At 37.6% G+C, this 21,379-nt stretch overlaps 1 protein-coding gene across 2 annotated transcripts in view; it reads right to left on the minus strand.

Moving 5' to 3' along the window:
* The window catches only part of USP24 (ubiquitin specific peptidase 24), a 59,667-nt gene that overhangs the window by 15,543 nt on the left and 22,745 nt on the right, over window positions 1–21,379 (minus strand). Inside the window, exons 14-46 of one of the 2 annotated variants that reach the window (XM_085231230.1) lie at window positions 20,870–20,965; window positions 20,619–20,780; window positions 19,354–19,398; window positions 18,703–18,810; window positions 18,000–18,149; window positions 17,326–17,457; window positions 16,715–16,826; window positions 16,392–16,468; window positions 15,310–15,450; window positions 15,104–15,157; window positions 14,808–14,923; window positions 14,085–14,151; window positions 13,817–13,927; window positions 13,323–13,421; window positions 13,075–13,245; window positions 12,346–12,431; window positions 12,101–12,194; window positions 11,686–11,841; window positions 9,353–9,450; window positions 8,474–8,569; window positions 8,090–8,318; window positions 7,006–7,165; window positions 6,620–6,775; window positions 5,959–6,029; window positions 5,291–5,451; window positions 4,400–4,461; window positions 3,637–3,828; window positions 3,219–3,336; window positions 2,411–2,555; window positions 1,883–2,002; window positions 789–914; window positions 483–581; window positions 207–289 (exon numbers count right to left, since the gene is read on the minus strand). In XM_085231230.1, the coding sequence (XP_085087356.1) occupies window positions 207–289; window positions 483–581; window positions 789–914; window positions 1,883–2,002; window positions 2,411–2,555; window positions 3,219–3,336; window positions 3,637–3,828; window positions 4,400–4,461; window positions 5,291–5,451; window positions 5,959–6,029; window positions 6,620–6,775; window positions 7,006–7,165; window positions 8,090–8,318; window positions 8,474–8,569; window positions 9,353–9,450; window positions 11,686–11,841; window positions 12,101–12,194; window positions 12,346–12,431; window positions 13,075–13,245; window positions 13,323–13,421; window positions 13,817–13,927; window positions 14,085–14,151; window positions 14,808–14,923; window positions 15,104–15,157; window positions 15,310–15,450; window positions 16,392–16,468; window positions 16,715–16,826; window positions 17,326–17,457; window positions 18,000–18,149; window positions 18,703–18,810; window positions 19,354–19,398; window positions 20,619–20,780; window positions 20,870–20,965 (3,893 nt within the window). The remainder of the gene's footprint in view (window positions 1–206; window positions 290–482; window positions 582–788; window positions 915–1,882; window positions 2,003–2,410; window positions 2,556–3,218; window positions 3,337–3,636; window positions 3,829–4,399; window positions 4,462–5,290; window positions 5,452–5,958; window positions 6,030–6,619; window positions 6,776–7,005; window positions 7,166–8,089; window positions 8,319–8,473; window positions 8,570–9,352; window positions 9,451–11,685; window positions 11,842–12,100; window positions 12,195–12,345; window positions 12,432–13,074; window positions 13,246–13,322; window positions 13,422–13,816; window positions 13,928–14,084; window positions 14,152–14,807; window positions 14,924–15,103; window positions 15,158–15,309; window positions 15,451–16,391; window positions 16,469–16,714; window positions 16,827–17,325; window positions 17,458–17,999; window positions 18,150–18,702; window positions 18,811–19,353; window positions 19,399–20,618; window positions 20,781–20,869; window positions 20,966–21,379) is intronic. The other variant, XM_085231231.1, reaches the window with a different exon arrangement.

Consider the following 21,379-nt stretch of genomic DNA (forward strand, 5'->3'; position numbering starts at 1 on the left):
AATTCAAGAGGGAAAACGGTAAATACATCGACAGAGTAGAACCTATCCAACTTGCATTAACAAGACGTGCTTATGAAATAAGATTATGTTTGCCCCATAACTATCAACATCTATGATATTTACAGTCAATGGCATATTATCCCACCTTTTAGAGCTGTTTTAACAGTTATGGCAGCTGATATCTAACACACTAAATGTAACGTTACCTGTGAGGACAGTCCTTGCAGATCTTCTGATCAGAAAAGATACCTTGAAAAGTATTCTTAAATATTTGGTCTCTTCCTATTTTCTGTTGGAGATGTAAAATTAGACATCAGTTGTATATACTGGCAGAGTGAAAGACCAAGTATACAACATGAATTTAAAACTCCTGAATGTTATTTAGATTGTAAAATAATTCCAGTGGTTCCATGCCTTCTCTTCCAAGAAAAAAAAAAAAAAAAATGCATGTATATGGGGAAAAAAATCCCTGAAGATTTTACCTTGAGGTACTCATCCATTTGATCTATAAGACTGGTAAAGAACTCGTAAGCATCCTGTTGCTCTCGAACATAAAGCTCCTTATTCCACATCTTGAAGATCTACACAAAGTATATACATATTTAAAGAGGTAGTTGTTCCACATAAATATCACTAAAGTCTTTTTTTTTTTTTTTTTAAATAAATGTTATATTTACACATTCTGAATTTTTGAGGTAAAGCTTAATCCCTAGAATTTCCACAATGAGAAAACACAAATGAGAAATAAATGACTTCTTGCTAAGTAGGAGAGCAAAAAGAAATAATACCTTCCAAAAGTTCTCAGGTACATAATACTGTAGTTTGCTTTCCATCAGGTGACCAAAAAGAGACTGAACTTGATAGAACACATTGTCATCTGGATTGTCGGTATCATCATCAATGGAAAGCAGAGCCTAGGAAAAAAACAAATGCAATAATTTTGATAAGAACTAATTTAATAACGTTGAGTTTTCACAACAAACATTATTTGTTTGTCTGACAACTTACAGCAATAATTTGAGCCTGTATATATTTTTAGTATGTATTTATATAGAGAGAGCACTATTCATACATACACACATACATTTTTGTTCTTTTTTTAGAACGATTCTTGATTACTTGATCAATGGTGCTAAAATGTACTTGCATCTCAGACAATGGTAATTCAGAGAATCATAGAATGGCCTACATCCACCCATGTAAACAGTCATTCCCCCTCCTGTTTATACGCTTCCTTCAAGTACTGGAAGGCCGCAAAGAGGTCTCCCTGGAGCCTTCTTTTCTCCAAGCTAAACAAGCCCAGTTCTCTCAGTTTTTCTTCATAGGAGAGGTGCTCCAGCCCTCCATCATCTTCGTGGCCCTCCTCTGGACCCATTCCATCTTTCTTGTGCTGGGAGCCCCAGGCCTGGACACAGTACTCCAGGTGGGGCCTCTCAAGAGTCAATAGAGGGGGACAATCACCTACCCCTCCTGCTGGCCACCCCCCTTTTTTAATGCAGCCCAAAACACAGTTGGCCTTCTGGGCTGCAAGTTATCACTGCTGGCTCATGTCCAGTTTCTCGTCCACCAGGACCCCCAAGTCCTTCTCTATAGGGCTGCTCTCAAAGAGTTCTTCCCCCAGTCCCTATAAATACCTAGGATTTGCCCTAGCAACACCTTGCACATGACCTTGCTGAACCTCATTAGATTCTCACGGGCCCACTCCTCCAGCCTGTCCAGGTCCCTCTGGATGGCTTCCCTTCCCTCTAATGTATCGACTGCATTGCTCAGCTTGGTGTCATCTGCAAACTTGCAGAGAGTGTACTCGATGCCATCCTCTATGTCATTGATAAAGATGCTGAAGATTCTGAGAAGATGACCTTGAGGACATTGAACCAATTACCTCTGGGAGACCAGGCTGCATATACAGCTGCTGGAAGACAGCATTCATATAACAAGTAGCACCACCATTCTTCAGTCCCACAAATCCTGAAATGGAGCGACTATCCACTGGTGGAAGATACTGAAATGAGAAACATTTTTTGTCCCAGCAAATTATGGAATACATGAGATTCCAAAAAACATTACAGCTTTTATAATCACCCTTACATGAGCTGTCAAAAGCAATTTCATGGAAAACCAGGAATATCAAATCTGAAACATCACAAGAGCTACATTTGTTCACTTTTATAATTAATATTTAGCAGAAAACTTAAGGAACAGCCTAAAACATTTCTAAATTGCTAGTTAGGCAATGCTTTTTCCTTATCCAGATAATTGACAAAGACTCAGAGCATTTGCTTCAAATGGATCTTAATTTGTCTGCTTCCTTGTCATTTCAAATTGAAGACCATGGAAATTTAATGAATTAAGCAGTTAACCAAATCACAGAGCTCCAAACCACAAGAACACAAATGAAGAAAAGGCTTACATCAAACTCCTTGGTAAGAGCTGGGTCACACTGATGATGCATAGAAAGCAGCTCTTTCGTAATAAGCTGAAGATTGGAAGGTGAGCTATCAGCCAGCATTACTAACACTTCATAGGCAGCTAATCGGCTATCTGCTGTACTGCACCTAAAAAGGAAACCACAATTGAGAACTATTTTGAAGATGACTCAATTATTTCTAATTCTAGAATGCCATATTACTTGGAACAAGTGGCAACTGCTCAAAAGAACTAGTTTAAATGCTAAAAAAAAACCAAACGAACAACTGAGATACTGTAGAGTGGTATTTTTTCTTTCTTGGGGAGACAGGAAGGAAAGCAATCAGTTAATACTGATAAAACTCATAGTGGCTCAGAATATCTCAGGTACAAGGAGACTTGCTCAGCAATAGCTTTCTATAAAAAACAGTTATTCCAAAAAAAAAAAAAAAAGAGTTTAAAGCATTTTTTATATCCTTATTTAAAAGGGGCTTGTAAAGTTTCCTGCTTGTGCTCCAACTTAACCAAATTCCCAAGTGAAGATGAACAAAAGGAGTACTCTTTGGCCTCATGAAATCAGCACTCAGATTTTAGGTCACACAAAAGAACATACAAAAATTCTTCAAAATGAACTTACAAAGACACTATTTGGACAATGATATGGGAAATGTATAAATTGGAAAGTTATACTCAGAAGAAATACTCCAACATTAGTATGAACTTCTTGTATCTGTAGCCCCAGTGTGGCTGACATTTGCATTCCTGAACACCACTTGGACAAAATCCAACATTAAGGAAAAAGCAATTTTTACTTTGGATGAAAGTCTTGCTGACTGATTGCAGCACTGCCTGCTGGAGAATGGCTATTCAGAATAATCCTGGATGCTCGGAAGAGGAAGTCATCCAACAATGGCTTAATCAAAGATGAACCTGTAACACAAATCCATATCTATGTTAAACACATTATTGCAAATGTCAAGAGGTCCTCTGTAACAGCAAGGTCACTTAATATCACCACATCAACAAAACTGCATCCAAATGGCTTACCAGAAGTCACAAGTACGATTAAGATACAGTAAACACTACTTCTTCAGCTCTGTCACTTCCATTGATATATTAGAATGTCTTCACAGGTACTTTCTACTGATTAAAACATTTTCTAAGGCATTTTTCACTGCTGTACAAATTCACACTAGTCCAACAACCTTTAGAATAAAAAGGAATACTTACCAACCATTTCCTTCTCTGCCCCACAGAGCGAAAGGAGAGTCTTGATGAGCCTCAAGTGTCCTGCTAATAGGATGTTATCAGCTTCACTGGTCTCACACTCAGCTGTGCGGTTGGGTTCAAAGTTTTCTAGCCAGGTAATCTCATCTTCTAACATAGCAGCTGGGCTTATCTTTAGCTGTTCCATTTCTGATGCTACAAGATAAAAGAACGCCCCTGCCCTAAGTCTGGAGAATTTAAATACAAGGAACTTCAAACAGTTTAGTAATTAATGTATGTTATGACAATGCCACAAGCCACTTTAATAGGAGGCACTACACAAAACAGTTTATAGGAAAGATCACAGCATTGGAACTTACTATCTGTCACCGATACAGACTGCATTACTTTAGAGAAAAAAATAGAATACAGAAACCTAGAAGACAGATACTTCTTTGAGCAGGAACAGCCATCTAGTCATGTGTGTGTTGGATTGTCTTACACAACATCACGATCAGCACCTTCAAACACAGACAGGTAACTTCATGCACAAACTCCTACCTAGGTACTGTAAAAACAACAAGACCTGGAGTTCAGATGCCTTGCAGTTAAAACATCAAGAATGGTCCATGTCAGGCATTAACAACACAGAATGGCCAGCACATCAAGTTTATGGTGCAACAACCCCCTTCATGTAGTCGTCTACATTCTACATCTCATCAACAGAAGGAGGGAACATTTGGAAGTTGCAAGCAGAATAACATACATGTAATCTAAACATACTTACAAGTGAGGTCATCCAATAACTGACATCTCAGATCAAAATATTCGGTACACTGGGACAGGAGCCTAGACAAGTTACAAGTAGAAGAAAGGTTTTAAAATTCAAATTAGAAACTTTTTTTTCCTATGCAGTTAACTTTAAGGCCCTCGTGGTCTGTTCTTCTAACCTAAAATACTGTAGCTATTTAGGTATGCTTCTTGGCATGCACACTACAGCTTTAACAAATTGCTTCTGAACTTTTTGGACATTTAGTCTTGCTTTCATCCTTCACTTCACAGCATATCAAATAACATCAAATTTTAGATTCTCATTTACTCCTTCACTCAGATTCCTCTAGAAATTACTGTTCAAAGTTACTGTTAAATTCAACATTTGTCCAGTCAGAGACAAGTCAACACGACTGATGCTTATAGTCTTTACAGCTGTAATGATTAACATAAGCAGCAAGAAAACAGGTGAGATCCTTGCTTCAGACATCACTAAAAGGGCTGAGGCATTCTGGTTCAATTTCTGTTTTGGATCTGTGAAATTCTATTAAATAAATTCCATGTTTCTGTCATACACCCCTTCACCTCTACACCTCATTGTGGAACTCCAGTCTGGTTTTGACTACCATGAGAACATCCTAGCAAGAGCAGGCCTATTAGATCTTCCTAGAAGTCAAATAAGCCAGACGTTAGGAGTTCACAGAGGAAGAGTTGTATCTTACAAACTGGAGGAAAATAAAGCTGAATTTTCCTATTTCTCAAACTTCCTGGAGCACGATAGGGATGTCTACTTTCCACAGAATTACAAAAAGACAGTTTAAATCAGTTATAGCTTAGAGATTCCATGGCATTGCTAATGTAAAAACACGATAAATTTCCTTCCTCAGCCAACATGCATATGACTCACCTCTGGTTAATTCCTCTCATGATGCTGGTTGGTGACCAAAGAGGCAGCTGGGCACCAAGGATAACGCTCAGGAGAAACTGGTTTGGCTTTTGTACATCTGGATGAGTTGATGTATCAGTTTGACTAAGGGTGTACAACTGGTCACAAGCAACACGACGAATCTGAAACAGCACTGTTGTCAAGCACTAGACCTTACTCAAAGATTGCTAAAAACGTATACTTCTCTTTGGTTACAAATTTAACAAAAAGAAATATTTTACGAAGGTTCAGACACTGGGAAGAATTTTCCAGAAGTTCAGAGGAGTGCATTAGATGTTACCCAATCTTCTGAGATGCAAGTTACCTGTAACTTCCCCTTGCTGTGAAGGTAGAAGTACTAGTATTACAGAATCTGTCTAACCCAAATGAGACTACTGCCATTACACTGCTCACAGAACAGCCTCACATCCCTTGGATTAAACAAATCTAAACAATGCAGTACTTCAGCATTTGCTATCAACACAGTACAAAATACTGGAATCACTAACGTTACAGACAGGTCATTTATTCGTATGCAAAAAAATGTTCAAATAGTTGTAATGTAATATTATCTCTAGACCATGTCAAATGAACAAAGTATACAAATTTCACTGAAACATTTAAGAAGTTTTCAGACAAAGGAGGCTCACCTCAGCACTTGGTGATCCAAGCAGTATGTCAATAATGAAATCAGCAACACAAGGCAAATTGTAAAAAGATCCTAGAACAGAATAATATCAGGCCATTTTTTCTAAAATAATCGTTTAAAATCAGTTAGTTACAGTCTTGTGTTAAAATGACCACAGGACTGAGAGTACCTCCCCTCCTCTAACACCAAAAAGCAGTAGCAGGTACTTGTATGTTTCTTCATTTCCTTTCCTCACCATAGAGTGGCACTACCTCATAACAGCATTTTCCTTCTCTCATCTCCAGGGTTTACAGTTCTTGTACACAAAGGTTCAAGTACTGAACATTAGCTGTGCAAACAGCAGCACGTGCTATTCCCTACTTCAAGGCCAGTACAAATATTTATATACTGGCACTATGTTAGCTTACTCAATGAATTTCACTAAGGCACAGCACTACATACCTTGTTTCATACCCACCTACTGTTTATTCTTTTGGAAAAAAGAAACAAACAAACAAAACAGTACCAAAAAAACACAATTGCTTTTTAAAAATGAAACTGTGTATTTCTCACTTGGGTTGCCTCAACAAATTTTTCATTTTTTTTTTTTTCTTTACTGCCTTCAAAAGCTTTCAATCACCTTTTGCATTCCAAGTAGTGAGTAATCCAATTCTATTTCATACCTAGCTGCTGACTGCGTAGCTGAAGGCATGTTACTAACAGAGACAAGGCTTCTCCAGCAATCAGAGCATCTTTGGTAGATACGGACTGCTGCCTCACACAGATACCAGCATGCAGTGCAGTTGGCTCTCCTTCACTTCCTGAGCTGCAATTACTTCCTGCATTGAGAAATGAAGAAACACTATAATCCATTGCGTTTTTCAGATATTTTCAGCTTTTGGTCAGTTCTCAGCAACTTAAAAAGATTCCCTAAATGCCACATGAACGTACAGCATTTTTCTCAGATTTCCCTAATTGAATGAATTCAACATCAAGTTTCTCTGAAGTTCAATCATGAGTAAACCAATAACTTTCTTCAGTAAGATGGTTTAAAAGCACAGCAACCTACCTGAGCTGCTAAGTCTGTTTCGAATCCCTGCAGGAAATAAAGTGTTGTTTTCTTTTATTGGCTGACTACTTCCTACGAGGTCCAGTCGTCCTGCAGCAGCAGCCCAAGAGAGTCGCATGAAGCAAGCCACGGTGGAAGTGAAATCATTCACCTCCATAGTCTGAAGGAACAAGAAACAGCAGTTACTTCTGTGATCTTCAACACCCTTAGTTAATCACTGGGATAAGAGGAATGTATCTTTTGGATCAGGTCAAACACCCATTGGATTTTCTTTTCCTCTCCTCTAAATAGGCTCAAAGATACTTCTGTCATTTTTATTCCAGAGAAGGGGAGATTATTATTGCCCACTGCATAGGGAGGAATCTGTTTTAAATTCTCCACTTCATATACCCTTTACCATGTCTGCAATTATTAATTTAACCATGTTAATTTCATTCATATCAATCAAATTGGAAAGCACTGGCTAAGAACCTAAGATAGTATAATCACTACAACAACTATGAAGTTTGTTCAATCGGATAGGACTTCCAAATGGTTTGAGCTCTGTCAGCTTACAATGTTTCAGTAAATAATCAGTCTCAGACAAATTATACTGATGTAATCTCCCTCCTATAGAGAGAAAAAGTTGTTTTTTGAAAATACAGAAAAAAAAAGTTTCCTCTTTTACCCTCAATCAAACAAGCGATTTCTTATTGAGCTATTTAACACACAAAACTATAAAACACAAGTTCAAGCAAGAACTCTCTCCTTTCTGTTCCCTCAAAATAAACAAGAATAAGGTCTTAAGAGCTGAGAAGCATGACTGAAAAGATTTCTGTGCATCCCTTATTTCTTGCAGGCAGCTCTGGAGCACTGCTTCCCTTCCTAGTTCAAAAATAATTCCAATGACTAAGTAAAATGTCAACATTCAGATGAATGTTAGAATGAGAGACTGACAGCATGGATTTTCCAAGACTTTTAAATGAAGGCTGGCAAAGAACCAGTACAGAAGGTAAACTTTTCACTAAAAATCCAAAAGTTATACAGCTGTCACCGAAGAGCTCACCACTGCTATACCACAATAAATTATCAAACACTTCCTTACTTGTATGGCAACTCTTGCTGCTGGTATGATTTCTTCTACCCTAATGGAGGATCTATCAGACACAGAGAGCTGTCGGTAGGATGACTTCTCAGGTGTTCCACAAATGGACATCTGCCTGCTTGCTTGTCGGCTGACATTACGGAAGGGGCGTGAGGACAATGCTTCTACTCCATCTTTAATAAAATCTTCATCCAGCAAGGTAGGCATTGTCTGGCCAACAAGCAAGAACCTACATTTACAGAGCAGAAACATCCAGTTTATTTTTCAATGCTTAAAGCAAACGAGTGAAAAAGAACTCAAAGTATCAGTTTATCTTAAACATGGCAAGCCACCCTCCAAAAGCCAAGAAAGCAGCACTCCCTCTAATGAAAAGAAATCACATACCTTGCAAGTTGCAGGCAGATGGAATAGACCCCCTGTCTGGTTTCATAGTCTACTTCTGATGGAATGGAATCCCTCTGCATCACATTCACCACCAAACTTAAATAAATAAATAAATAAATAAATAAATAACACAAGTTCTGTTTTAAAGTATTTTACATTAGGAGAGTGCTGCATTTAATTTATCTCCATCCTTCCCTCCTATTCATCAGCTGAATGCCAATTACAACTGCCACTCGGGCACCTTTGGAGACTAACATCCCCATTTTCCCCTCCAATATTTACAGATTGGAGATTTCTGTTCCTGATGGTGAACTTCAGGACCTATAGGGGCTGGGGTGCAAAAATGACTTAAGAACAACATGTACTTGTGTCAAATTTATCAAGAATAAGTAGCAATGCTAGGTCTTCCAAACTACTCACATTGTATCTTAATCCATCTGAAGGGCCTGGATTCTGGAGATGGTCAAATTCAGTTGTTTTCAATGCACAATCTATGCTTTGACAGCTAAAAACTGTCTGCTGGTGTCACTATGTCATTATGAAGGACATAATGCGTGTAAAGAACACACTTGCAAATTTGAACTGAAGTAATTAAATAACTATCCAAACATCCACTACTTCAGTATAAGCTACGATTTACAAGCTTATCTGTGCCTGCCTTTATTTTGGGGTTTAACAACATACTCTGCGTTACATTACAGTGGTAGCTACAGCTACCTTTCCAGATGATCACTAATGAGAGAATAGCTTTTGATGGGCTTTTCCTCTGGAAAAGAAGTTTAAAGCTTTACTATTGTGCTGCATCACAGAAAGCAGAACCACAGAGAAATGCTATCTAAGTGGAGTGTTACAAACGGAGTCAAGATTTTGAAATCTAACCTCAAACCTCCTGCTCTGAGAAAATTTTCACAGAAGGACTTAGCACAGTTTCTTGCCATTTCATCATCTGCAGTTGGCATCAGCTTGGAGCTCAGTACCTAAAATAAAGTATCCACACAAGTCTTAGTATTCTTTCACTGTGAAGATCAAAAGTAAAATAGAAAAATTCTACATAAAAAAAGAAGAAATTAGCAACATAGCTACATGAAGCTCCACTTTGCTAACATAAATCAGTCTAAAAATATCCAGGACAACAGTATCTATTATAGATACTCATCCTGTACCAAAGAGCATTTTTCCTTCACTGCTGTTTACAGACTAAAAGGATGAAGTGCATGCTCTAGCACATGAAATGTGTCTTCAGGCTCAGAAGTAGCCCCTTAAGAACATAAATCCTTCTCCTTTTTAGATTTTCAGCATCCCATAAAACATCCTACAGATGAATTACTTATCTTATGTCTCCTGAAATATAACTACTTTTTTTTTTTTTTTTTAAATGGTCCAGGTAATTCTACAGTCCAACACTAAATTCCACAAAACACCATTACACTCAGAAATATGGCCATAAGGAATTCTGCAGTCTCCGTGGGTCAGATTTCACACACATTTATAATCCATTTAACTTCATTTTTACTAAAATAAATAAGTAACCAGGTGTTATTTACTTTCTTGAGAAGAGTCTTTGACATGTACAGCCAACAATGCTCCACCCAGAAAAACATGATATATCCTTCCCATGCTCACTGAACAGAAACATGCTTTACATAGTTCCAGTTATGAAATCCTATTACAACACTCCATAATACAAACCTGAACACCTTTAATATTTTCATCTCTTTCACAAGCTTTAAGATTTGCGGTGCACGTTTTCCAGACTGGTTCCCACAATTTTGACAGATAGGCAGCTGGTGGGGGATAAAACATCATGCCATCTTTTCCTGTCAGAGCTCAGTTTCTAGTTGGCTTGATCAGATTTGAGGCTTAATTTGTAAAAATTTGTAAAAATCGACACACCTAATCCAATTTACTACTACTTACCCTTTGCCAGAAAACCAGGCAATTTCTATCAGATAAAATAATGAAAGAAAGTAATAAAAGAAGTAGACAGCCATGTTTCATACTGTAATACAAACTTCAGTTCAACAAGGTATCCTTGCTGGGATATGTTAAGACATTTGCTTTCGGTTGTAAAACTGGTCAGTGTATTTCAGAGATACTAATATCTTACAATATCTTTTCTGTCCAGTTGGACAGAAAAAGGAGAAATACCAACACTTCAAGGGGATATCAGAGTGTGGGAAGATGAGAAGTGAATGCTAAGACTGCAGAAATGCAAAGGAAAGGGACTACAAAAACATTCCTACAACCATCTTAGAATACACCGAAAATGACAGAACAGTAACTTGTTTACTGTATCTGATGCTGCTGGCAACCAGTCCTGCAACTTCATATTGTTCAGACAGTATTTGGAATGAGTCCTTATTAAGAGTGGCATCTGTGAGCAGAACTAGGAACTGCCCAGTTTCCTAGAGCGCGCTTCCACGTGTTGTAACACCACCACCTGAACTCTCTTACACTCTTAGAATCCATGCACCGAGCACTTAAGAAGAGTCTTTTTTACAGGGTCCAAGCCAGTGTTTTGAGATCTGAATAAAGAACTTACTCAGAATATTTTGAGTTAAAAAATTATGTGCATTCCGCTCACTTTGCATGCACAGCTAAAACAGAGCAGAAGCTCCTGGGTAAAAAAAGCACATTTGGATAGTGAAAATTCTTCACAGCTGAATGCTTCTCAAGAAATATTCCTCCTTAGCCTTACAGACAGAATATGGTATACTTATGTAGAAGTTAGCTTTTTTTTTTTTTGCTAGCTCCCTCTGAATCGCTAGTATTACTCTCCCTTAAAATAATTCAACTTCCAGATGAGTTTGAGTAAGAACAATAACAGCTCCCATTCATCTTTAGAAGTTCCAACATTTTTATATGATAAGAAAATCCACATTTCAATTTTTGGAGATTCAGGCAGGGAATTGTACCTAAACAGAAAGGAACCTGATATTTCTTTGCTTCTCTTCATATAGATTAGAATATTCCTTCTACCTGGCAAATCAAAACAACGGGAACCTGGCTTCACAGTAAAGTCTCCTCTGAAGGGGAGCTGTTTTACCTCCTCTGTTGGGAATTTATCTCATACAGAAAAGCAGACTGTGACACAACTTCTGCATTTCTGCATAAAGCCTTTATCATGGTGGAGGCTTCCTCCCCCCAAAAAATTCCAACTAACGCCTTAGCACTTGGAAACACAAGTTAAAGAAGTAAATTTGATTTCTTACCTCTAAATTGTAGAGTACTCTGAAGGTAGACATGCCCGGAGCAAAAGATCTGAACAGACTTTCCAGTATTGAACTAGCACTGGGCTGATGTTGGTGTTTTGAAGACAAGGATGGGGATTTTGAAGACTGAGAACCTGATTCTGATAGCAGCGTTTTCTAGGAGGAACATGCCACAGGGGATATATTTTTAGACCACTGCATTTTGTTCTGATTGCCAATACACCTCACATAATCCCTGTAATAACCTGCTTGCCTCTAACTGCTCAGAAATACATCACTAATCCTTAAGATGAGCACTGTTTTGTAGAGTTTCTAATCTGTCACAGACTGTCATCTTAAACACAGTTTAAAAAAAAACTACTAGTAAAACCCTTCTTCTTAAGCTTTCCAAGACTAGTTACTGTTCAATACGTACCTTCCTTCCCAGGGAATCAAGCTGATCAAGTGCCTCCTGAATAGCTGGGTCAGTGGGAATTAAGAGCAGAAGTTTTCTCACTCGCAGTGTTATTCTGAAAAGTTACCAGAAATTATTTAGGCAAAGGAAGGCACAGCCACACTGTGGCCAGATAGGTGCCCTGTAAACACTGTAAAATAAGCAACTATTTGAAATTTGCAACATAAGCATTTCTGCAATGTTTAATAACTACTTAGCTTGCTTACCTTGGCTCCTCTAGATTGGCAAGCTGGTAAAGCATATCAAACACATTACACACGAGAGCCATGACCACTCCAGGGAGGGATTTCTCCTGAGAATAAGGCAGAAATACAATTTGTTTTTTCGTCCCAACTCTGTTCTATATAATTTAATAGGGCTCTTAATTGAGGCAACCAATGTGAATGCCAACCTGATTAAGTGAAGTTCTATCTACTTTCTCGATTGAGACAACTGAATTTTGCCATGGTATCACTTCCCTCATAATAACTAAGTTTTGATGTCAACTATTATTTAACATGCACATACGAAGCAGACTGAACATTGATACTTTTGAGTCTACTTTCACACTACAGCTTTATTAACAGTGTAAGTCTGGAAATCTCTGCTCTAGCCAACTACGTAGTCTCAAAATTACATCAAGAGAGTCATTTGTTTGAAGATTTAACAAAAGACCTGTAGAGATAACAAGCACCAACAGGCTACACTAAGTGCGAAAACTGTTTTTCTGAAGACCAATTCACATGCTTAAGAACATAAGTGTATTTAAATGGTTTGTGTCAGTTTTTGAGAGGAAACTCAAGCTGCTAAGGACTAAATGCTCAAGATGATATGAACAGCTGCTGCCTCAGCTCACTGTACTCATTCCACCACCCCAGCTGTGTACTACACCCACTGCTGCTCTGCTCCCCACTCCTTCCAAATTCAAGGGAAGTTTTCAGGCTATTATGTTGTACCTGTTCCATTGCATAGGATGAACTAAATACACTGCTGCTGTTGCTGGAACTGGTTGAGGAATCAGCCGAGCTCCCTGAAGGTGTCCCACTGCCTGACGTTTTCACCGTAAGGACTTGTTCATCAGAGAAGCCCAATTGGTGGAGTAATTTCTGATCTTTATTTACTGTTAGCTGCAAGAATATATTCATAATTAAGTTCTGAAAGAGAGATTCAATTTTATAAAGAATGAAAACTCTAGTTAACATACCAGGCTGTCATTGGCGAATATCTGTATGTTATCCACAGGAGAATTCAACATCTTTGCTATCTTCCACCTGATGCTCCCTACAGTTTCATTGCTATGAGCCTGTAAAAGTAAAAGACATTGGTTTAGTAAGTCTGCTGAAGTACTAAATCCCAAGAGGAAAAAAAAATCCTCCTTTAAAATTTTCCTGCTTCCCTGCATAGAGTGATAAAGGTATTAAGGTACAAAAAAAGAGACTGATGATGTAGGACAGTACAAGAAATGCTTTCACTGACAGCAAGCAAACAGTTTTTCTCACACTGCAATGACTATTCAAATCCATTTATGCTACAAACATTTCTTACAGCAGCCTTCTGCACACATTGAGCATTTTCAAATAGATTTTTCAATGACTGTAGTCTTTAAAAACAGCTTCCTCTGTAAAAATCAGGCATCAGAAAGACCCTCAACCATCTATGTAATCACTGTGGCCGAACAGGCAACCTGTGCATACACACCTCTATGGTGAAGGTATCTTTGGTAGATTCATATGTAACATTGAGAGTTAAAAGATGTCCATGAAAAGAGGCACCATGAGGTAGAATAGTTCGGGGCACAGAGTAAAGGTCCTGCCAAAAGAGAGGACAGTGATAAATGCCATTAATGCCATAAATACCATTTATGATGGCATAGAGCAAAGTTACTAGAGCTACATGGGTTTAAATTGCTTCTACTATTTTTGAGGAATTTCTTACTAGGAAGGCCAAGAACACATCATCATCTTACCTCTATTGTTATTACATAACGCTCTGCCAACAACAGCAGTCTCTCAATTATTACAAGTTTAGTAGACCTAGGGATAGAAATCCATAGTCAGTTGCTTGTCTCAGAGGTTAACTTTTCCAAGCCCATGTGTAGCAGTCGTGAATCAGCTGTTTTTAAATGCAGCTCCTTAAAACCAGGGGTATTTCAGTCAAAATGAACTAAGAAAACAGGTCAAGAATTTTGCATTACATTGAACTGCAGAAGCTTCATGCTTCTAGAGCTCTCCACCCCCGTGTTCATATATTTAAGCTATACACATTTAAGTATGCATACATTAAGTGAAAGGATGAAGATGCATATCTCTCCTAATTAAAATGAGCCAAAAAAACACCACCAAACAAACAAAAAACAAGAAATCCTACTGCTCAAGAAACAAGACTAGTAAGCCAATACTTAAGAAGACTTTATTATTTCCTTTTTTAGAAGACTCAGCCTTTTTATTTTTATATTTTTTAATTGCTACTTTTTAAATTTCAGGCACTGCTAAGATCTTTTCAGAACTCAAATTACATTGTAACAGAATACAGAATTACCAGTAGTAAGTGACCATGGAAGAAGAGGTGTTTTTTTTTTTTTGCTAACACAAAGTCATCTTGGCCATCTCAATCACCAATTGGAATCAAGGGGGAAGTAGCTGGGAGCTAGCATTTACTATCAAACTTATCATTTTGAAAACAGGCTTACCTGTAAGGAGATTGAACTGATGTTGCTACTGTAGGCATAGCAGTTGCTGTAAGCATTTTTGTAGCTCTTGTAACAGCATGTGTTAATGTTGGACCACCGAGTGCTGAACTGGCTGCCTAGAATACAACACAGAGTACTTAAGTGCCTCCTTCAATACATCCCAGAGAGCTAAGAGCACAGGAAATACCCATGGAATAATTTTTTATTCAAAGCTGAAAAAATGGTCAGTTACTTTAACCCTAAGGTAAAAAGCTAAAAGGATCTAGGTATGAGAACAATTCATATTTGTCTTTTACCTCCAATCGTGTGTAGCAATCAGCAATGAATTTCTTGTGCAGCGATACCGAATCCTGAAGATACAAGAGGACACATGAATTAGAACTTAAACCAGTGCCATAGGAATTACTGATAAACTGACAGAACTCAATAAGTTATACATTTTAACAGTCAGAGTACTAAACTTCTACGAATGTCAAAGATTTCATACAAATATTATTGTTACCTTTTTCAGTCTAGGAGTGAGGTTAATATAGCTGTAGTTAATTATCAGTTGAATAGCTTCATTGGCAATTTCTTCATCAGGTGACTCCATTGCAATCTTCCAAATGAAATCCATTCCTATTAATTCCAGTTTTTCTACACTCTATGTAAGGAAGAACAACAGTAAAACATGACTTACATGAACTTGAGTTAAAATGTGTAAACCAAAGTTTCCAACTGCTGGAAAAATACCTTTTGTACCTTTTTTTTTTTTTTTTTTTTAAACCAACATGCTGTTAAGTTTTTGCACCTTGGAAAGAGAAATCAATAGCTGCAAGCTTACATTTTCTTACTAGAATTTTTTTCTTTTTTTAAAGGTGAATAAGTAAGTTCCAAAGAATGCTATCAATCAAGCCTACTGAAAAGTTAAAGACTTGAAAAGCACTGAGAAATGTTATCAGGAACGGAATTTGATTCACAAAGGTCAACATGGTAACTATCACATTACAAACCATCACAAAGCCTGCTATGGTATTAAGCAAAAAAAAAAAAAAACAAAAACAAACAAACAAAAAAAAAAACAAAAAAAAACAACACCAACACAACCTGCATTATCTCTCTATGATAAAGATCTAGAATGCCTACGGAAAAGTACTGAATATATCATTGAATACAACCATTAATACGGCATACAAAAATCAAGCATCACAAAGTTAAAATGGAGTGTTGAAAAGAAAAAATAAGCACTTGAATGATATGCCTAAGCCCCCCTAGTAAAGAAGAAAAATTAAGAAAGAGAATATTTCCCTGTCAAGGAGAAGCAAAATAGCCCAGAATTTAGGATTATTAGTAGACAAGTCGTCCACTCATATGTTTGAAAAGCTTTAGAAGCTGCATACTAGCTGCCAGCAACCAATGACTGAATTCCTCCTACACTGATTCTCATGTTTTAGCTTCAGAATTTAACAATATCACTAGAAAGACCACCTCCATATTAATATAAACATGATAATTTCAAACAGCTGCTAAAGAATCTCTCTCACCTCCCCCCATCCTCAAGATGCCCCAAGTAGTACACAAGAATGAACTTGCCAGAACACTCACCAGCTGAGTTCCTTGCCTCTTCAGTCGATGGTCACACAGGTTCACATTTTCAAAGAAAGTCTTAAATAAACTAAAACCTGAAAATGAAAAGCAGTGCAAGCTGTTTATTCAGGTCAGGCCAAATTTGCAGGCTTTTTATTTTACTTAAAGATATCAAATGCAAGCGATGATCCTTTTCCTCTACAATTATTAAAACTAAGAATGAAGAAAAAGACCCTTTCATTTTACTGATTTACAGAGCTGCCTGATGTTTAATTTGAAGGCTTAGAAAGCAAATCGCTGGCACACATTTCAAAAGCAAACATGTCCAACAAATTTCGTACCATTCATAGTAATTTCATATGATTCCAGTTTAAGAATCTTCTCTTTGAAGAGCTGTTGCTGTACATCACTCTCTAGATCATGCTGCCCTTTGGTAAACCACTCAAAGCACATCTGTGAACAGAAGACATTTTTACTCTATTGTCATTGCAAGAATCTTACTTTGTCATACAAGACAGCATCAGATATTACAGTAACATGTCACACAGAAGTCTGATCTGCAGCAAGAGCTAAGGTTACCATGAGATTCTGAACATAATATACAAGCTGTACTGGAGCACTGGGGAACTCAAGCTTGAAAGTCATCTTGAACCCAAATAACAATAAATGTCTACTACTACTTACAGACAAGCTTTCAGGCAACATTTTTCAAGCCAGCATCCATAAACCTGCAATTAATCTTCTCACCAACATTTATCTTCTACTCAAGTTCAAAGCTAAGAGAGCGCTCTAGTTGTAAGAAATCACTTAACAGTGGTTACCTTAGCTTAAAAAAACTCATATAATGCACTTCACTACTTAAGTTTCACATGTTTCAGCAGATGAATGTGCTGTTCATAATCCTTTAAGATTCACTCTGCAATTACAGACAGTAACTTTGACTACTTCTTACCTCTCGATCTAACTCACAAACGTCCTGGCCAGTTACGAGGCACTCCCAGATCTCCCTGGCACGATTCCAGCCCAAATAAAGGGTGGCTTCTTGCAGAAAAAATGCCAAAAATTTTAGGTGTGCTTCCAAATACTGAAAAAGAGGAAGCAAAAACTCCAGTTTCAGTTTTTTCTTTCCAAAATAAGAACAGTAAAGATTCTTTTTACTTTTATTTATTTATTTACAAACTTAGTTCAAATAACAGCATAATTCATGAAGCTGGCAAATTGAAGTCTTTTTGTAATGAGCATTGTTTTATTTCACACACATTTTAACATTTATGCTTGATTACCACTCTAAAAAGGCCTCAAACTGAAGCAGAGAAGCCAAAAGCTGCACAAGCTTGGAGACATGAGCTCCTAAGATGAGGAGATCTCATTCTCAATCAACTAGAGAATTTGCAAAGAAACTTGTATAGTGTCTACAAGTTTTCTAGCCTTAATACGTAATGTAACAAACAAGGCTACAATAATTCCTATACTGATAAGTTAGGATAATTATAAACAAAAAACAGTGTAACTGTTCTCCAAACTGAACACTAGTAAATTAAAAAAAAAAAAAAAGCATCACCTCATCTTACATGACACTACACTGTGTTTTTGGACACAAAGTAGCACGAAATGAGGGCTCAGTACCTCTCGGTAAGTGTATCGGCCATCCACCAAGGTTGCTCCAACAAGCCCTCCAGGACCTGCCACAGATGCAGCCAAACGGTGGCAGGATATTAAGCTTCCTGTCACCAACTTCACTATTTCAAAGTTTTTCTTTAGATCTTGAATAATGCTCTTGGCAGAAAACAAACAGAGAAGAACAGTTTTCAAGAAAACATGAACAGACACATGCAGCAGTCTGGTCTTCTACAGTAATGGAACTTTTATAGGAAGAAGTCAGCTGTATTCCTTCCAAGTATCCAAAGCCTAACCATTTTCAGCATGTGCTTTAACAGGCATGCTACAGATTGCACACAAAAGTCCCACACCTCTATTTAGCCACAGAACAGCACACATGACTTGCTGGTATTTCAGTCTGTTTTCTAAGAGTCCATGTCAATACAAGTACAAACTAGCTGGCAGTTTCTTAACAGAGCTTGTTAACTATTTTACATAAAACTGCAAATAAACTAAACTAGACCTGACACAGCAAACAGACTTTATTTATACACAGATGCACACAGACGCACAAAAGGACAGCACACAACACTCTCTCTCTATTTGTACCACACTGTCATTATCAGCAACTTTTCTTTCCTTTTTTTAAAGTCACACTTTCACATTCTAGAGAAGCAGAGCCATACAAGCGTAACAAGGGCTTCAAAATCATCTCAGCATACATTCTTACCTTGTCTTGCTTTTGGTAAGTTTGTTTAATAAAAGAACGTGTGATTTCATGGAGCTGACGTAATGCTGGTACCACCCAAACAAACTGAGGATTATTGTGCTGGGATGACTAGTGATAAGAAAAGTAGAAAGAATTACACATGTGTACATGCTCAACATTGGATTAACTTTCCTCTTAGACTCCTAAAGCATAATGATTTCCATTAATGCCCCTGTTTCAAAACAGCAACTATCTCAGAAAGCTCCAGTGCTTCTTGCTGGTCCCTTTCCAAACATACAGGAGGTACCCTTCTTCACTTTCTCCAAGGAGTCCTTTGATACATCTGTATGCCATTTTGCTAGCACTATTAAGCCCAAAGTATCTTCTAGCTAGAGAACATGCAAATTAAATTGCACCAGAGATAATGGCAACCACCACCTTCTTCAATTACAGGAGACAAAGCAGGCCTGTCAGGGCTCAAAGGGGCCAATACAGTAACATGAGATTACATATTGTTAAGGCAAGAATAACAGAAGAAAAAAATCTTAAGTACTACCAAGGGTTGGGTTAAAAGATGAGAAGAAATGTCTGATTGGTGTTGCAAGGACCCTCCGATAGGAAGCAAAGGCTATTTAGGCTGCATTTTGAAAGAGATCCTACAAAGGATCCTACCTCATTGTTAGAACTGCTCATCGCTTTTCTGGCAGGCTTCATTTTCTGTAAAGTTTGACCACACAAACCAGTACTGAGGGTTTTCATTCACAGATGGGATATCTGGTTTACATATTGACAATAACCAATACCACTTGCTCACTAAGAGAAACTAAACTAACCTGGCAATAACACTGCTCTTACTGAAGGCTTCCTCATGTATTTGAGAATGTTGCCCTGGTATTACCTTCCCTCCCAGTTTATGTTTTCATTTCCTCTAATGTAGGGAAATAAACAAATGTTGTACTTTTAAAGATGTGCTGTATGTTTGCCCCAATCACTTCCAGCCTATAATTACAGCTTTCTGTTAGTGCTCCCCAGCAGCACCTCAGTTAAGGCCCTTGCCAGAATGTAATTAAAAAGAATGCAAGAGTTGGAAAGCATTAGATTAGAAAATGTTGCAAATTTTAGAGACCTAAAGAACCCAAACTTTAGTATCTATATTCTTAAACACACATGAAAGAAGAAAAAAAAAAAAAAAAAAAGAACAATCAATATCAAGAAGCAACATGTTATGTTTCCTAAACACCTAAAATCCCCTACAAATACTAAGGACAGACAAAGCCTAATTTACCATGAAATGAAATGTATGAAAAAGAGCACAAGCCCCTTTATTTGAATGTATTTCTGACTAAGGAAATACATTTGCAGGAATTCTCCTATCCTCTAAGAAAACTGCTTAATATGTGAACAGTGCAAGATAGAGTACATAGTCTATCATGCACATGTCTGCTGCTGCCAGGAAATAGCATAGACAGGTCTGAGAATGGCTTCGTCCACACTAGGTGAAAAGAGGGTTTTTTATTATTATTAAAATACAAAATTGCTGTGATTTAAATATTGATTTGCATTTTGAGACTTAATGGCTATGCTAAAGCAGGTGCTTAACTTTAAGAAAACTAATCTAGCCTTTCACATGAAAGAGACAATTAAAATACTCACATACATTTATAGCTGTTCTATTTGCAAATTCTAACCTTGGGCCCATCCTGGTAGATTCTTATAAACTAATCGTTCCTTGTGCAGAAAATTTATTTAAAACAAAGGCAAGAGACTTAGTACAAGTCTCAAGGTCAACAAAGTGGCACACACAAAGCCTTTTGTGGATTCCTCAAGGTAAGAATTTACAGATGGGACAGTCTGTGCATCTTGAAAGAAAGCTAAATAACGCCAACATCAAGCCTAGATAATGCTTCATTTTGCAAAAGATAAAACAATAAACCAACCCTCTTAATATCCTCTATGCATTTGATGATGTAGCTTCTTTTGATTGCCTCTTTCACTGCATAGGCATCGCTGAGGATTGTCAGATGTTCCTCCAAGGCCTGCTGAATAAGACTGCATGGTAATGTTGGAAGATGAGCCAGCTCCCAGAGCACCTCGAGAACCTAGTGGAGGAAATAAAAAATTAAGACCTAGGAAGCACAAAGACTAGGAACCCTAATTGTAATACAGAAAAAAACCTGCATTCACGTGCCTTTCCAGTGGTTGTTTCCACCCGTGCTTCTCGACCAATGCGCCCTATCAGGCTCAACAGCTTCTGTCGCACTCTATCACTCTCTGTTTCCCAGCTCTGTACAGCAAAGAAATAATGTTCACTATTATAGCAGCAAGCACTGTCTGTTAAGTCTCAGAATACACGAAATACACAAGAATATAATTTACGATTGTTTTTACTGCAGGACAACTGAAATGCAAATCAAGTATGTTCACTCATGCCTATTTCCTCATTTTTGTTACTGACACTTAGAGCACTAGTTTGCCCAACTCCTTCTTCAAATATAAAATAAAAAGTGAGGTCTCTGATAAGTACCTTATCACTCCATATATAATGGACTTTAATCAACTTATAGTCAACTAGAAGTATGGTAACAACCATGCTTCTGGGTTAATGAAAAATTAATATTGCGAGTTTCTATGGCCAACTTTTTTTCTAAATAACATACAAATACATCTTACTTCACATTTATATCAAATACACAAGCAC

This window comes from Meleagris gallopavo, chromosome 10 (assembly GCF_905368555.1).
Source record: "Meleagris gallopavo chromosome 10, MGAL_WU_HG_1.1, whole genome shotgun sequence".
Lineage (NCBI taxonomy): Eukaryota > Metazoa > Chordata > Aves > Galliformes > Phasianidae > Meleagris > Meleagris gallopavo.